The 18,072-nt window shown below is 37.9% G+C and overlaps 1 protein-coding gene across 4 annotated transcripts in view; it reads left to right on the forward strand.

Annotated features, from left to right (window-relative positions):
• Positions 1-7,394: 7,394 nt before the first annotated feature.
• Positions 7,395-18,072, forward strand: part of MFN1 (mitofusin 1) — a 34,173-nt gene continuing 23,495 nt past the window's right edge. Inside the window, exons 1-7 of one of the 4 annotated variants that reach the window (XM_082654082.1) lie at positions 7,401-7,506; positions 8,013-8,146; positions 8,834-8,949; positions 11,803-11,938; positions 13,169-13,331; positions 16,029-16,153; positions 17,477-17,585. In XM_082654082.1, the coding sequence (XP_082510208.1) occupies positions 8,838-8,949; positions 11,803-11,938; positions 13,169-13,331; positions 16,029-16,153; positions 17,477-17,585 (645 nt within the window). In that variant the 5' untranslated portion in view covers positions 7,401-7,506; positions 8,013-8,146; positions 8,834-8,837. Of the gene's footprint in view, positions 7,507-8,012; positions 8,147-8,833; positions 8,950-11,802; positions 11,939-13,168; positions 13,332-16,028; positions 16,154-17,476; positions 17,586-18,072 lie in introns of all 4 variants that reach the window. The other 3 variants (XM_082654083.1, XM_082654080.1, XM_082654081.1) reach the window with 3 other exon arrangements.

The following is an 18,072-nucleotide window of genomic DNA, read 5'->3' on the forward strand; positions in this document are numbered from 1 at the left end:
TAAAAGCACCAAGTCCTAACCACTGGACCGCCAGGAAATTCCCTCATGGCACTTCTTCCTTTATGGTTACAAGATTATGGTTAAGTGCCTTGTGGCACTGATCCAGTGTTCTTTAGTGAACAACTAAATTGCTGAAGTAGAGAAACTAACACAAAATGACAGTATGTTAGTTTAGGAGGAACCTCAGAAATCAGGAGGAACCTCAGAAATCATCTAATCCAGACTCATAAAGCGCACAACATATAAAAATATATATAGTACATAGTTTTATTTTCATGGTTGTAAATTATATGTTGTGAAATGTAACATCAGATCTGATTCATGAATATTTTTACTTAAGACAGAACTTTTTTTTTTAAAGCAAACAGTTAAGGAAAAAGCATGAAGTAAATAATGATACATGGACACGGAAAAAATTGAGCAGGTGAAACATGAATGACTGAAGTTTGAGAATACAAAATTCTGATGTAAATTTCTTGTTTATAGCTTAGAAAAATGCTTCTCTAACATCATTAGACAAATGCTTTTTAAACTAGAATAAACAGGACTTTATAACTCTCTACCACTCTTCAAAGAATTTTCTATAGAAAAAGTGAAAATGTGCCCTATTTTTTCCATGGAATGTCATACCAGACAATTGAAGAGAGAAAATAATGTAATAGAGAGTACTGGACCATGGCATGTGACTTTGTTTTCTAGTCTCTGTTTGCTAACCATAAATTGTGTGACTAACCAAGGACAATGGATGTAATATTACCAAATTTTTCTTGCAGCTCCTTAAAAACTTCTGTTTCACTACTAGTCAGTTTAACAAACAGCTATGGAATATCTCCTATCAAGCCATATGCACAGGGATACAAAGATAAACTATGGTTCTTGTCCTTAAAGAAATCTACTGTATAGGGCAGGAAACTCTCCTCTGTCACCTTTCTGAACTCGAATTCAGTTAAATATCAAGTTGAGTGCCTTCTGTGTTTCTAAGTATTCACTTTGTAGATAATGCTACCATAAACATTCTTGTATGTGTTAAGGTGTTTGTGGGTTTTTTTCTCTTTTTTCTGAGGGGGAGTGGGCTTTGTGTATATATTTTTTTGTATGCTTGTGATTAAATACCTCCAAAATATTATCCAGAATGGCTCAAGTTTACACGCCCATCAGCTGATCATGTTTCCCTACATCCTTATCGAAGGTTTTATACAACTTTTTAATTTTGGTAAATCTGAGGGGCCTAAAGTAGTATGTTACTATTGTTTGAATTTGCATTATTTGATTACTAAAAAGATTGAAAATATCTTAATATGCTTATGAGACATTTTGGTTTCTCATTTTGTGAAGTGCCTCTCCATAGCTTGCAAGACCTTGGTTTGCAGAACAGGGATTGGACCGGGGCCACGGCAGTGAAAGTGCTGAGTCCTAACTGCTGGACCGCCAAGGAATTCCCCTTTGTTCACTTTTCTATTGGGTTTTCTGGTTAATTTTCAGAAGTTCTTTAAAAATTTTAAATATTGGTTCTTAGTTGATGATATACACAGCAAAAAATAGATTCCCAGATTGCCATCCATCTGTTACTTACGTCTTTTGTTGAACAGAAATCGTTACATTGGGACTTCTCTGGCAGTCCAATGGTTAAGACTCCACGCTTTCAATGCAGGGGGCACAGGTTCAATCCCTGGTCGGGGAACTAAGATCCCACATGCTGCACGGTGAGGAAGGAAGGAAGGAAAGAAAAAGAGAGAAAGAAAGAGAAGAGAGAGAGAGAGGCGGGAGGGAGGAAGGGAGGGGGGAAAGATCTAATGTAGATAGATCCATCACATTTTACCTCACAGGATGTGATTTCTACATTTTTTTTTTTTTTTTTTTTTTTTTTTTTTGCGGCACGTGGGCCTCTCACTGTTGTGGCCTCTCCCGTTGCGGAGCACAGGCTCCGGACGCGTAGGCTCAGCGTCCATGGCTCACGGGCCCAGCCGCTCCGCGGCATGTGGGATCTTCCCGGACCAGGGCACGAACCCGTGTCTCCTTCATCGGCAGGCGGACTCTCAACCACTGCGCCACCAGGGAAGCCCTCTACATCTTGTTAACAAACTGTTTTCCTACATTTTCTCCTAGTAATGTTCTGGTTGTACCTTTTGTGTTTAGGTCTGAGTTTCTTTGTGTGTAAGGATAATTCAAGTTTTATTTTTGTTCATTCAAGCGAGCTGATTTTGTCAATACTATTTGTTAAATAATGCATCTTCCCCCAGTGATTCATGATACCAATTTGAGCATATATCTACTCCCCATGGGCATAATTGGCATATGGATCTGTGTCTGTACTCATTATATTCCTGTTCCTGCAATAGTATCACATGTTTTAACAGTTGCTTTAAACATTATAGCTTTCCAGTATGTCTTAATATCAGGTAGTGTGAATTTATTCTCCCTGCTCTTCTTTTTTTTTTTTTTTAATTTATTTATTTATTATTTATTTATTTTTGGCTGTGTTGGGTCTTTGTTGCTGTACACGGGCTTTCTCTAGTTGCGGCGAGCAGGGACTACTCTTCATTGCGGTGCATGGGCTTCTCATTGTGGTAGCTTCTCTTGTTGCGGAGCAACGGCTCTAGGCGCATGAGCTTCAGTAGTTGTGGCATGCAGTCTCAGTAGTTGTGGCTCACGGTCTTAGTTGCTCCACGTCATGTGGGATCTTCCCGGACCAAGGCTTGGACCTGTGTCCCCTGCATTGGCAGGCGGATTCTTAATCACTGCGCCACCAGGCAAGTCCTCTGCTCTTCTTTTGAGAACTGTTTTAGTTATTGGTAGACTTTTTCTTCTTCTATGTAAATTTAGAATTAGTTCCAATTCCATTTAAGTCTTGTTGGAATTGCATTATAGTTATGATCATTTTTGAGGGAATCAACATCTTTACAATGTTAAATCTTTTCTTTTGTAAACATTGTATATTTCTCTAGTTACTTAGGTCTCTTTTAATGTTCTTTTAAATTTTTTCCATAAAGGTTGTGTGCGGCTTTTGTTAAATCAATTCCTAGATTCTTTACAGTTTTGGTTGCTTTGACATGCTATCTTATTTTCTAATTGGCTACTGCATGTATAGGAAAATGAGTTTTGAAACATGGATTTTTGTATACAGAAATAATGTTGTTTGGGTTTTAATCTTTTTAGTTCTAATAGCTGTCTTTGCTTAATTTTTAATGTAAATAACCATATAATCTGCCATAAATTATATATTTGTCTCTTTACTTCCAGTCTGCGAGTCCAAATGGCTCTTTTTTCTTATCATCGAATTTGTCAGCACTTCCACTGCTATAAGGTGTAGAAATAGCATTAGCAGGCTTTTTTTTTTTGTTCCTAGCCTTAGATGTAAGACTCCTAAAGTTTCCCCATTAAGTATATTTTCTGTAGGTTTTGATAAGTAGCCTTTAGCAGTTTTCTTAGTTTTTTAAGACTTTTTATTTTAAGTAGGTATTAAACTTTAGCAATGACTTTTTCTATAGCTATTGAGATAAACAGGTGGGTTTTCTCCTTTAAGTCCGCGAATACGAATTCCATTGGTTGATTTTCTAATGTTGAATTATCTTTGTATTTTTAGGAAAACCCTACCTGTACAAAATTTTTTTTCTAATACAATGTTGGATTCAGTTAGGTAATATTTCACATAGGATGTTTGCCTTATTCATACGTGTGATTTTCTTTACTGACACCTCCTATCCAGTGTGGTATCAAGGTTATTCTAGTCTTATAAGTGAGTTGGAGTGTTTTTTCTCTTTTTCTATGCTCTGCAAAAACCTGTATGAGATAATATTAATCTTTTCTTTAAAGATTTGGTAAAATGTTACCTCTAAAATCATCTAGGCTCTCTTTTTTTGTATATATGGGAATTGCCATTTCAATTTTTTGAATGCTTATTAGCTTATTCAAGTTTTCTATTTTTTCTCAGGCTAATTTTGGTATTTGATGGTTTCCCAGAAATTTTACACTTCATCTGAGTTTTCAAGTTTATTGGCATTTATGATATTTTGTATCTAGAGTTATTTCCCCTTTGGTTTGTATCTTCCCTCACTTTTGACATTCTTAAACAGATTTGGCAGTGGTATGTCAAATTTATATGTTTTTTAAATAATTAAATTTTACTTTTTGTTAATCTCTGTTTTAGCCCTTATATTTTAATTTTTTTCTTCTTCTTTATGTTTACTCTGCTGGTTTTTGCCTATGAGTCTGTTCCATAAAAAGAAAAACAATGGATTAAATTACTTATTACTTATACAAAAACATTTATTATTTTTATAATTTATAACATGCAATGTCACTTTTACTTTGATATACAATAATTATATTAAAGATGTAATTATTTATAAAACTAATAAAGGGATACCATTATGATTTTAAAAATTCAAACAATATAAATAAAGCAAAAATTTCCTTTGAAATTCCCTATGCTAAAAACTAACTGAGTGGTTAAGAGTTTCACATAGCTATTAACTGGCATAGTCTAGATTTGAACTGAGGTCTTCAGATCAAGTTCCATGCTTTTTCATTAAAAGATTTCTTCTTCAGTATATATTTGTTTAATGAACATATGAATGATCTCAAGTGTAGTAACTGCCTTGACCCTTCACATGCTGACTGATGCTTGAAATTCATCCTTAAAATTTCATTCCTTTTTGCTTAATGCCTTAACGTGATTGTAAATTATAGTGCTTATTGGTCAGGCACGTACAAAGGAAATCTTTTGATTTCAAAGTGTTTTGTGCTTTTTAATGCCTTATCTCTTCTCCCCACCCTCCCTCTCCACACCATAAACAAAAACACTTACAGAAACAGTATGCTAATTATTTCTGCTAGGAATCCTTAGAATTGTACTTCTATCAAAATGTGTTTTACAATGAAGATCTTTATTTATTTTTAAATGTCACATTATGATGCAAATGACCAAGCGTAGTCTCTTACTTTGCTGGCAGGAGGGTTACAGTGTGTGTCAGTTAGGGTTCAGTGGGTAAGAAATTTATTGCAAGGAATATTACAAGGAACTGAGGGCTGGCTAGGCAAATCCAAAATATATAGGGATAAAGAAGATGTGAGATATATATACACACACACACACACACACACACACACACACACAATGGAACATTACTCAGTCATAAAAAAGAGTGAAATACTGTAATGCCATTTGCAGCAACATAGGTGCACCTAGAGATTATTATATTGAATACTAAGTGAAGTAAGTCAGAGAAGGACAAATATCATATGATATCACTTATATGTGGAATCTAAAAAATGATACAAATGAACTTATATACAAAACAGAAACAGACTCACAGACATAGAAAACAAACTTATGATTACCAAAAGGGAAAGCGGAGTGGGATAAATTAGAAGTTTGGGTTTAGCAGATACAAACTACTGTATACAAAGTAGGTAAACAACAAGGTCCTAATGTATAGCCCAGGGAACTATATTCAATATCTTGTAATAAACTATAATGAAAAAGAATATGAAGAAGAATGTATGTATATTTATGTATAACTGAATCACTTTGCTGTACACCAGAAACTTAACAAAACATTGTAAATCAACTAAATTTCAATTTGTCTATGAAAAATCAAATACCAATCAAGCTAAGAAGAAAGAAAAGAGAATTTTATGTGAGCCAAACTGAGGATTATAACCCAGGAAACAGATTCTCGGAACCTCTGAGAACTGCTCCATTGATCAGGAATTAGAGGTGCAGTTTTATAGATTTTTGAGAGAAAGAAATTATGTATCATATTGACAGATTAACATTATATCTATAGTTCAATCAACAAAGGTTTTCTTTCCTTTTTTTTCAATTACACATGTACAGACAAGCCTTTGGTCAATGTGACCCCTTTTACCTTTGTATGAGATGAAAAATAAATATATTAATAATAGAATTACAATGTTATAATGCTGGAGCCTGAAGAAAGGAGCGGACTTTTTCTCATAGGTTGATTTCATCCTCCTGCTTTGAGGAGGTCTGGTTCAAGTGCATAATGTAGATTGGCATTGCACATTGGGAAAGGCCTGCCACAAAGGGGGCATGTTATTTGTCTTTTTTTTTCCTTTTTTCTATCTTAGATTGTCCTGCCACAGAATATTTACGATTCTCCTCATCAGATTAAAAAAAAAGTTTTTTTTTAAAGGGTGAAAAGGCAAACCATGGACTAAAGAAAGTATTTATAATACATGTGTAATAGGTTGAATAGTATCTCCCAAAAATATGTCTCCAAGTCCTAACTCTTGATACCTTGTGAATATGATCTTACTTGGAAATAGGGCCTTTGAAGATGTAATTAAGTTAAGGATTTTGAGTTGAGATCATCCTGGATTTAGGATCCAGGATCCAAATCCCCATACTGGATCTAGGGACCGGTGTCCATATAAAAGGAAGGAGAGAGAGATTCGAGACAAAGAGACACAGGGGAGAAGGCCATGTGAAGATGCACGAGAAGATAGAGGCAGAGGTTGTTGCCATGTAGCCTCAAGCCAGGGAATACCTCTAGCCACCAGAAACTGGAAGAGGCAAGGGAAGGAACCTCCCCCTAGAGACTCCAGAGAGAGCTCAGCCCTGCTGACACTTAAGATTGTAGACATCTGGCCTCTGTAACTGTGAGAGAATAAATTTTTTGTTGTTAAAAAACAAACAAACATTAGGGCAAGCCATCAGTAAGGGCAGAATGGAAATTCTTGGCCAGGAACTGACACTGCAGTCCACAGGCAGAATTCCTTTATTAGGAAAACCTCGGTTCTGCTCTTAAAGTCTTTTAACTGATTGGATCAAGCACAGCCAGATTACCCAAACTAATCTCTTTTACATAGAGTCAACTGATTATAGATATTAATCACAAATACTTTCCCAGTAATACCTAGATTAGTGTTTGGTTAATAACTGGGTAGTAAAGCCTACCCACAAAGTAGGTATTATTAGTACTCTGATTTTGTAGATGAGGCTCAGAAAAATGAAGTGGCCTCACACACCGCTATACTCCAAGCTCAGGAAGTGAATCACACAAGAACAGAGGGTAGTGGAGAGATCAAAAGGTTTTCCTTTATTGCTGCTGGCGGAGTAAGCAGGAATCCTTTTCTGACACCCTAACTCCACCCCATCTCACCCCTCCTCCTTTTAGCTCTCCCTCACTAAACGAGCTACTGACAGCTAGCTACGCCTAGGCTGGGCAGAGTTTTGGAAACTTTGAAGGGAGAGGGAGGCGATGCACAAGTTGGGGGTGAAAGGAAAAGCATTCTTCTGGATGCATTGCCTGTTCACAACAATTCCTTGCCTTCTGCCCTTAAGAAAAATGGCGCTCGGAGTAGGTCACTTCCGGTTACGGAGCCAAACCAAATCGGGAAGGGCAAGAGACCGGAAGTGACCGCCCTCTTGCTTCTCCTCCCACCGCCTCCGAGTCTCCCAGCCTCTCTTGGAAGAATGAGGCGGCCAGGGGGCTGTGGCTGAGGTGCGGTTGCTGGGTGACAGGTCGGAGCCGGGACGGGGTGAGTGCCCGCAGCCTCGGCTGCGGGCCGGTTCACTTTGCTCGGGTGACCTTCGTCCTGCCGGGGGCAGGGGGCGAGGAGTCGTGCGTGGGGTGCTCTGTGACGAGGCGCCGCCGCGGTCCTGCGGAAAAGGAGGGAGCTGCTGCGGTTGCGAGTAGGGCTGGCGACCGGGTTAGGCCCGCGGAGCCCGCGAGCCCGGAGCCCGGGATACCGTGAGCCGGGGCCGGCGCAAGCGGGCCAGGGGTGGGGTCTGGCCCCAAGCCCTGCGGGCGGGGCTCCAGCGCCTGGTGTGGAGGACTGGGAAGGCCTTTCTTCAAGGTCGGCGTTCACCACCAGCTGAACCGAGTTGTTACCCCCACCGTGTTTTCTCGCTTGTCCCCTTTGGTCAGTCATTTCCTGACGCTTTGGAAGGCTCAGCCTTCTTTATGGCCGCTTTGCTCCATTTGACACACATGTATACCAGGATTAGACTGGTGTGTGATCATTTTTGTTTGGTGTCTTTTCAGGAGAAGCTGCCACCAAAACTTATTTTTCTTAACTTACACTCCTTGAAGTTCTTGGTACTTTGGCTGGAAACGTTAATACTCGCTTTAAGGCTTGCCTCCTTATTTGTTAGGACGAGAACTACTTCTTTCTAAACGTTAGTATTGCATTATGATCTTGGAATTTTATTTCCTCATTCTGCATATCCACCTCCACTCACCTAGAGGTCCAGGTTGAAAAACGTAATAACTTAGTTACTGTTCGTGAACTTGGCTTCATGTCACTCGCTGCCGTGTTCCCTGATGTAGTTAAGAGTCACATGCAATCAGAATTTGGCCAGTTTCATCATCAGCAAAGGGAACTAAAGTAGAAATTGCAATCAAGATTTTGGCCAATTGAATTCACTTATTTTAGTGGAATATCACCCAAAAGTAGTCTTTAATTGTCTGACTAAAACACTTCTCCCCCAGGGACTTCCCTGGTGATCCAGTGGTTAGGAATCCGTCCTGCAATGCCGGGGGACATAGGTTCAATCTATCCCTGGTTGGGGAACTAAGATCCCACATGCCACGGGGTAACTAAGCCCACGCTCCACAACTAGAGAGCCTGCATGCCCCAACTACAGAGCACACGCACTCTGGAACCCCCCACGCCGCACCGAGGCAGCCAAAAAGTGAATATATAAATAAAACACTTCTTTCCCCCAGAAACAAATCTAAAAGTTTGGAAGTTTGTAAGTTTGGAAGTTTGTTTCATTGGGGAGTTAATGTTGCTGGAAGTGTTGTTAACTCACATGTCTTTATCATCCAGTTTAATTTGTACTTTTCTAACTTTTTATTTTCAGCATAATGGCAGAAACTGCTTCCCCACTGAAGCACTTTGTGCTGGCTAAGAAGACAATTACAGCAATCTTTGACCAGTTACTGGAGTTTGTTACTGAAGGATCACATTTTGTTGAAGGTTAGCTCCTCTAAGTTTTTTAAATAATTACTTTTGAAAATATATAAAGGTGCTTTATTCTTTCAACCTTGGTTACTGAACACATACAGGGGATTGTGCTCTATGAGAGATACCATAACAAATAAAACCCACTTCTGCCCTCCAAAAGAGGAAGATTGAATTATATTAATAGCAACTAAGAACGAAGTGCATATGTGAGGTCCTATTCTAAGCACTTTATTTTATTAATAACTCATTTAATCCTCAAATCAACACTGAGGCAGATTTTAATCACACTCATTTTAAAAATGAAGGCGGGCTTCCCTGGTGGCGCAGTGGTTGAGAGTCCACCTGCCAATGCAGGGGACACGGGTTCGTGCCCCGGTCCGGGAAGATCCCACATGCCGCGGAGCGGCTAGGCCCGTGAGCCATGGCTGCTGAGCCTGCGTGTCCGGAGCCTGTGCTCTGCAAAGGGAGAGGCCACAACAGTGAGAGGCCCGCATACCGCAAAAAAAAAAAAAAAAAAATGAAGGAACTAAGGCACAGAAAAGGTAAGCAGCTTACCAAAGACCACGCAGCTAGTAAATGCCCAGACTGAAAGTCAGGCAGCCCACATTTAGCCATTATACTTACCACCCCCATCAACTCAGCAGTTAAGCCAAGATCTGAGACCTTTCTTATCTTCTCAAATGAGGCTGGGATGCAGTGGGGAAAGGGCAAAAGGAGTTTTCTTAAACAGAGTGTAACTGTTCAAACAAAGGTGGTGAGAATGTCATACTGGGAAATACTACTTTAGAGTTAATTGTTGACCTTCAAGCATACAGTGAAAAGGGAGGGATTCTGTAAACTGTGACAGTGGGAAAACATTTGGTAGGTTGGTAGAATCAAACTTTTTTCCTTGTCCTTCCTAATTCTCTTTCACCAGATTTTGAGTTTCTTGAGAGTAGGGATCCTGCCTTATTTTGTCCGTATTACCAGATCTGACACAAGTTTTGCTGTTGAATGAGGAAAAAAATACTGGTTCAGAATTTTAGTTTTCAATTTGGAAAGAATTTGAGCTGGCATGGTGACTTTTGAATAATATGTTATTCTACAAAAGTTGATGGGAAGTGAAAATGAAGTTAAATGTAACATCTTCTGTGTATTGAGCATGTAACAGATGCTAGGAGCTATTACTCTAGGAGCTAGTGAATTCAGCTTTAGAATCTGAATTCAATGTTACTGTTATTGGTGGGTATCGAGCCAGTAGACACAACCAAACCACAGATCGGGAGAAGGAAGGATTTATTACTTGCAGCAGGTACGGAGAACACTGGGGATCTTTCCTAAAGCAGTGTGTCCCCAAACAGCAAAATTGGGGAAGTTTTAAGCTAAGGGTACATGTGTATTTATGAAGGGGCTTGAGCAGAGGAGAATTCAGCATAGAATTGGAGCAAAGATCAACAGAGTCCAGGTCTTGGTTGACTGAAGTCAGGAGGGTCAACATCATCATTCAGTTCTCCACCTGGGTGGGGACTTTAGTTCCTGCAGAACGCAAAGATAGATAGATAGATAGATAGATAGATAGATAGATAACACACATACACACACACACACACACACACACACACATATGTATGTCTCTTGAGGAGGAACTAGGACTCTGCTTTATCACTCACTATTGTGTGACTACCCTTTCTCTTTTGCTGCATTCCTTTGTTCCCTTAAGATCATCAATTACTGAGACCTATTCAAGGACGAGCATTGTGGCCAGGCTTAGATCACAAAATGGCTTAGGCCAGGATGGATTCTCTTAAGTCAAGAAAGCCATTTCTGGTTCTCTTTCTCCAGGGACCCCCTAACCTATCTGCTTACATTACTGGTTCTAAAACCTCAGAAAAAATTGTTGCAAAAAAGAGGCAAAGCGAGTAAATCAGGAAGCACGTAGAAGAGCAAGAATGAAATGAAAAACAAAGACGAATGTAATGGTATTTAAGCCAGTCTTGCCGGTATTCACCAAATTGCACATATTTTATCAATGTACTTGAAAAGTATGGTGAGATGTGAAGCTTAAGTTTAATTAGATGGTCACTCAGTAAGTTGTGTCAGTATTTGTCTCTAATTAGGACCATTCAGATAGCCAAATGAATCTTCATGTTTTCACCTTCAAAATGAGGTGAAAAAAAATGTAAAATGTATATTCCTGAAATATAAACAAAACTGAGATACTTTCCTACTTTTCAAATCGTTGCTTTCCCAGCTACCCCCATCTCTGGAGGAAGAGAGATTGGGGCTGGTGTAGGCAGTTACTCCCAAACCTGACAGGAGTGGGTTACAGTCTGCAATTCTCTTTTCATTCATGTTCAAGGAGCTGTTTTGCTCCACCCCTGTGGGAAGCAGACAAGAAGTGGTAAGACAGCAAGGTCTTACCTAGCTTGAAGACCTCCTTGAACCATATCTTTATTTTGGGGGGACTGCCCATTCAAACCTCACTCTTAGCATGTGAATCCCTCTTCTCAGTTCAAGATTTGAAGCTCCTATCAGGATGGAATAATAATAGGTGGATATTAGGTTCTAGTTTTGCTGTTCAGAAATGCTTTTTTGTCTTAGGTGGGTATTTTGTATCTTTGAGACCTAGATGAATAATAAATACCCTTTTGACTGGACCCCTGTAATTTTAATAATTTTGAAATTCTTTTGGGCAGTATTCTTATGACCCATTACAACAAGGCATTCACCTTTTACCAAATATTCAGATACCATGTTATTTTTATTTTCAAATATCATGTTAATATAGAACAAAACCCAAATATATGTATATCTTAAGTATTCTGTTTTATAATTAACTTAATATTCATCTATATTACTTTCTCTAATACTGTTTCAATTTTACAGCAACATACAAGAATCCAGAACTTGACCGAGTAGCTACTGAGGATGATCTGATAGAAATACAGAGGTATAAAAATAAGCTTTCCATCATTGGTGAGGTGCTGTCTCGGAGACATATGAAAGTGGCATTTTTTGGCAGGTAATCCTTTATTATTTCTTCTCAAGGGTAGTTTCCAGATATTAGCTTTTCTTGATCATATCCGCAGCTCTGTTTCTGATGTTGCAGCAAGTGATATTCTTCCCTCTTCTCTTCACAACAGTTTCTGCCTGTATTAAATGTTAAAGCTATTAGCATGTAAAAGAACTTGTTCATTTTAGCTCCTGGTATAAAATATAGCTTTATGAAGCTATATTTTTGCTTTTTAGGAATGCTTATCTCTAAGAATTGGCTTCTTAGCCAGCTGTAAGAATAGAAAAACAGATAAGTATAATTTGTGACTTACTCTTTTTAAGTTTCTATTGATTATCAGGTGTGCCTTCCAAAAGGATTTTCAGCTCCATGATTCCCAGAGGGAGAATAAGAAATGCCATTCCTTAATGAAACTTCTGGAGTGGTAGAATGATTTCTGCCACAGCTCATACGTTAATTTAAGGACCATTTGTTAACTACCTATGTACCAGTCACTCTGTTAGGTACTAGAGATGCAAAGAGAAATGACGAGGCCCCCACTTGATTGTTCAGATATCATGTGCTGTTCACCAATAGAAGCATTTATTTACTCACTAACCTCATAGGCCTTCTAAGCTATTTCCCATCTTAGGGCTTTAGCACTTGCAATTTCCTATGCCTAGAATTCTCTTTGCCTTGTTGTATGTCTGACTCCTTCTCACTCTTCAAATCTCATCCTAAATGTTACTACAGCAGAAACCTTTCCGGACCACTCTAAGGTATTCCTTCTCAGTTATTCTCTGCTAAAGCACCCTGTTTATGTCCTTGAAAACTTTTCTCAAAGTTCTGTTTTTGTTTGTTTTTTGTTTTATGTTGTTACCTGCTTCTTCCACTTGACCATATTCTCAGGGCCTTAAACAGAGTCTAGTGTGAAGTAGGTCTATGAAAGAGGCCTACCCCAGGTTAGGGTGGTATAGGAGTGGGAGGGAAGAGGCCTCCTGGAGAAGTGATGACTCAGTTGTCCTGCTTGAGAAGAAGAAAGAGGAATGAGCTTTGCGTGTGAAAAAGGTCCAGCCCAGATTTAAGATGAGATGTTAGACCACATCTTGTGATGGGAAGAGTGGGCTGTGATTTCAGATTGTAATCTGATGAAATTTTTTTTACAAAATTTGCATTCTAAAAAAGTTGGCCTTTGACCCAGTGAAAGAACAAAGTTTTTACCATTATGTTTTGTCATGATTTTGTGTATTCATTCTTCAGGACAAGCAGTGGGAAGAGCTCTGTTATCAATGCCATGTTGTGGGATAAAGTCCTCCCTAGTGGAATTGGCCATACAACCAATTGCTTCCTGAGTGTTGAAGGAACGGATGGAGATAAAGCCTATCTCATGACAGAAGGGTCAGATGAAAAAAAGAATGTGAAGGTATACTGTTTGATCTTTAGCAACATAATGTACCTGACATAATGTCCTTAACTTGTTCTTTTAAAAAAATTTTTACAAGAAGATACTTTTAAGATACTTGTAAAAATTTTTTACAAGAAATACTAATGGAAGAACCATTAGTATTTCTAGTCATAGCTTTTAAAACCATCACTAATATTTTGAATTTTCTAAAATTCTTTTGCTTCAGAGCTAAGTTACTGGAAGAATAAAACCTGTCCTCAACTAAATGAAAGTAAATTAGAATTAAAAGTTTATAAAATTTTTAAAATAGTGTTCCTGGTGAAAAGAACATTATTGAAGTGTGTTGTTGCTGTTTAATCTCAAATCTTGTCTTTCTAAAGAAAACTTTGTTTAAAAAATTGAGCTCTGGAATCTGTTTTTGACACATCTGTGCCTTTAGAAACTGTTTTTGCCTTTGGAATATTTGGTAAGCATATTCATTAGTAAATGTTATAGCTTTATCAGATAAAGGCCAGTGGTAGTTCCCTGCCTTTCATAAATTTCTTAAGGAATTCAGTGGCACTAGATTTTTTTTCAGCCAAACAAAAATAAAAAGCAATTAGGATGCAAGATATTTACTCTGCAATGAAAGCAGTTGGTAAAAGGCACTGCTTCTCACTATACTCACTTTCTCTTAAGTTGTAAGATCTCTCCCACAAATGCAAAAGTTCAGTGTGTGAAGATCCATGCTATTTTAGTTTTGGCTAAACTGTAGGTGAATTCATAGGTCTAGTCCTCCTCCTGTGAGTTTGCTGTTTGATCAGAGAAAGTAACTCAATCTGTCTAATACCCTTCAGATTACTTACAAACAATAAATAAGATGATATTTATGAAAATATTTTTCAAGCTTTTAAGCCATACAAATGAAGGAATTGCTTATTTTGTAATCAAGATAAGTAGCAGACACTATTCTAAATACTTGTAATAACTCAAATCTCACCACAACTCTGTCAGATGGGTGCTTTTATTATTTTAATTTTATAGGTAAGGTATCAGGATTTTTTTTTTTAATTAAACTAATTTATTTTTGACTGCATTGGGTCTTCGTTGCTACGCACGGGCTTCCTCTACTTGCGGCGAGTGGGGGTTACTCTTCGTTGCAGCGCGCTGGTTTCTCATTGCGGTAGCTTCTCGTTGTGGAGCACAACCTCTAGGCACACAGGCTTCAGTAGTTGTGGCTCACGGGCTTCAGTAGTTGTGGCACGCAGACTCTAGAGCACAGGTTCAGTAGTTGTGGCACACAGGCCCAGCTGCTCCGTGGCATGTGGGATCCTCCCGGACCAGCGCTCGAACCCGCATCCCCTGCATTGGCAGGTGGATTCCTAACCACTGCGCCACCAGGGAAGCCCAGGTATCAGGATTTTAATACAAGTTTATAATTCTATCAAAAAGTTTATGAAAGCAAGCAGAAAAACCCCTACCTAACATTGTCACTGTGGAGATTCACTTCAAGCCTGATCAGGACTATTGTGCCCATTTGAAAATAGATGTTTCCCTTTAAAATTTCATACAAATCACAAAAGAACCATCGAGGTATGTGTACTGATGCCCTTTCCTTGATTATTAATTTGGTCTTAAGCCCTTTGTACTTAATTGTATGTTTAACACATACAAGAAAGGTAATGAACTAATGTGTGTCAGAAGTCATCTTGAGAAATAGAAATATTTTAGGAAATTTAAATGGAAAGAGAAGGCGTAGTCATTGATATAAAGCAGGCTTGTGTGAATAAATAACTGCCTAGTGACGTTCCTTTATTTTTCCCCCTTATTACTAAGCAAGAAACTCATTTTAGAAGAGTCAGAAAATACAATTAGGCAAAAGAAAAGAAACTCCAAAACTCTTAAACTTCTAAATTCAGTGGAAATTCTTTGCTGTAGAGTTACATTGGTGTTTCTCTGTATTTTTAAAACAAAATGGTTTTATATCATATATGCTATTTTCTTTCTTTTTTTAAATAATTTTATTATTTATTTGGCTGCACTGGGTCTTCATTGCTACACGTGGCCTTTCTTTAGTTGCAATGAGCAGGGGCTACTCTTCGTTGCAGTGTGCGGGCTTCTCATTGCGATGGCTTCTCTTGTTGTGGAGCACGGGCTCTAGGTGCACAGGCGGGCCAATAGTTGTGGCATGCAGGCTCAGTAGTTGTGGCCCGTGGGCTCTAGAGCGCAGACTCAGTAGTTGTGGTGCACGGGCTTAGTTGCTCCGCAACATGTGGGATCTTCCCGGACCAGGGATCGAACCCATGTACCCTGCATTGGCAGGTGGATTCTTAACCACTGCACCACCAGGGAAGTCCCATATATGCTATTTTCTGATTTGCTTTTTTTCTCTTAACATATTGTGAATTTCTTTTCATACATACAATATCAATTTCAGGGGTTGCATGGGATTCATTGCTAGAGTTCCATTTGTTGGACATTTAGAATGTTTCCAGCCCAGATTATCATTGTTGAATGGTATGAGTAAACGGTTTCAAGGCCTTATTTTTTTTCCTACTTGGTAATTTTAAACCTCAGGTTTCTCAAGATTGCTCAGATGGTTTTACTTCAAAAGATTTAAAGTTCTGCTTTTTCTACATGTTTTGCAGAAATAAATGTACCAAATCATAATATTTTAAGTTTTTATTGAATTTTGTTACAAGTAGAGTTTTATTTTTTCTTTCCTTCCCACTTTAGACAGTTAATCAGCTGGCCCATGCCCTTCATATGGACAAAGATTTGAAAGCTGGCTGTCTTGTACATGTGTTTTGGCCAAAGGCAAAATGTGCCCTCTTGAGAGATGACCTGGTTTTAGTGGATAGGTAAAATTACATATGAATTGTTTTCTACGTATGTATTTGTATTTTTTTTTTTTTAGAAATGCTGCTTGCTTCTAGCATGTAGTACGTAAAATTTTTAAATGTTCAGTTGCTTAAAAAAAAATGTTCAATTGCTGCTTTGTTCTCATTTGCTAGATTGTAATGGAATAGATAAGTTATTATTTTTTTGTTTTTTAATGGTTTCATAAAAGTGCCAATTTATCAGTTTAATTCTATTACAGGAAATTTCAAGAATTGTCACTTTTTCTCTAGACTGACTTTGTAGTTTGGATAATTGGTTGGGCCTTAGAGATTGTCTCATTCTAGATACCTAGATAGATAACTCTAAATAGGTATTATTTTTAATCAGTAATTATTCTTGAGACTTAGTTTCCCAAAATAACCGCTGGACAGTTCATACAGCTTTTCATTATTCAAGAATTAATCGCATGCTTTTGTAATTTATTCAGGCTCTTCTGATTAACCTGCATTTAATATGTTTTTTCAAAAATCATCCTACTACACTGGTGCTTAATAAAATGGTAATGCATATCTCTTTAGCAGAGTCCTTAACCAAAAAAAGTAGTTAAATGATTTTTTAAAATTGTGGTGTGTTCTTTGTTTTCTTCAGTTAAAATTTCAGTGTTCTATGGAAATCTTTATTTTTTTGGTTGAGTGTCTTCCCTTTTGATTGAAAGCGAGTTTCAAGTAATCAACAGAAATAGCTCAGATGAGAGAAGGTGCTTGGAAAATTAAAATATTTGGTTTAAATATAATATTAACTAATTAATTTTTCTTTATTTCATGGCCAGACTGTATCCATGACCCCAACCTGTTAACTTGCCAATTTGTCACAGGACATATCAAGTCAATGTATAGACAGTTGGTCTCTACTTTTTATAGTATAGGTTGTATATTAGCCTAGGTTTTATTTTCTTTTTTTCCATTGCTTATTTTCAATCTTCCAAAGCATAAAGATTTAAAAGATTAAAATAGTGAACATGTTACTTGCTTTGTCAAAAATCACGAAGTTTTCTCTCTTTAGTAAATAAACTTTTTTAGCATTTGTTAAGTTGTTGATTGGACAGGCTCTGGGGGTTGTCAGCAGAATAGAAGTATATAAAGCACAGATTCTCAGCTTTCCACAACTGCTGTCTTATAGCTGAGAAAGTAATTTAAATCTCCTAGGCTTCAGACTGATAACTGGTAGAAATCCTATCCTTTAGACTTCAACTAATTCTTAAAAGTTTAAAAAAATTATCTCTCTGTAATCTAAATTTTCTTTTTAAAGAATATATAACACAATTCGTATTTTATTCCCATTAGTCCAGGTACAGATGTCACTACAGAGCTGGATAGCTGGATTGATAAGTTTTGCTTAGATGCTGATGTCTTCGTTTTGGTTGCAAACTCTGAATCAACTCTAATGAATACGGTAGGGTCTAATCATTATTTTGTTTAAATGATAGGAAATGAAATGATGTCTGTTTTAATTCTGAAAAGTGAAGGAAATCCAAGTCATGGATTAGAAAGAAGCTTTAATATCAGAGGTGAACGAAGGGGTTTGTGTTTCTGTGGGATTGGAAGGGCTGATTCTGGTTTGATGGCTCTAGCTTCTAGTGAATATTTGAGTTCACGGTGTGATACATGTGTGTTGTTGACATTCACTGTGGTTATTTACAAGTTTCTGAAGGAATAGGCATCAGAATTGTTAGGCTGTTGGCTTAAATCTTTTGAATAAAGTATAACACTCCCACCTCATCTCCCTATCTGGCAGGCAAGGCTTTTCATACTTTGAGTTTTGTCAGCCTTTTCCAGCTTTATCTGTGTGCACTGTAGGTTTCAGCTTACCTGTGTACACTATAAGCTGCTGTCAAACATAGAAGATTATTTATCCAGAATGTCTAGAGCCAGACTTATTT

Source organism: Grampus griseus (genome assembly GCF_964374135.1).
Source record: "Grampus griseus genome assembly, chromosome: 5".
NCBI classification, from domain to species: Eukaryota; Metazoa; Chordata; class Mammalia; order Artiodactyla; family Delphinidae; genus Grampus; species Grampus griseus.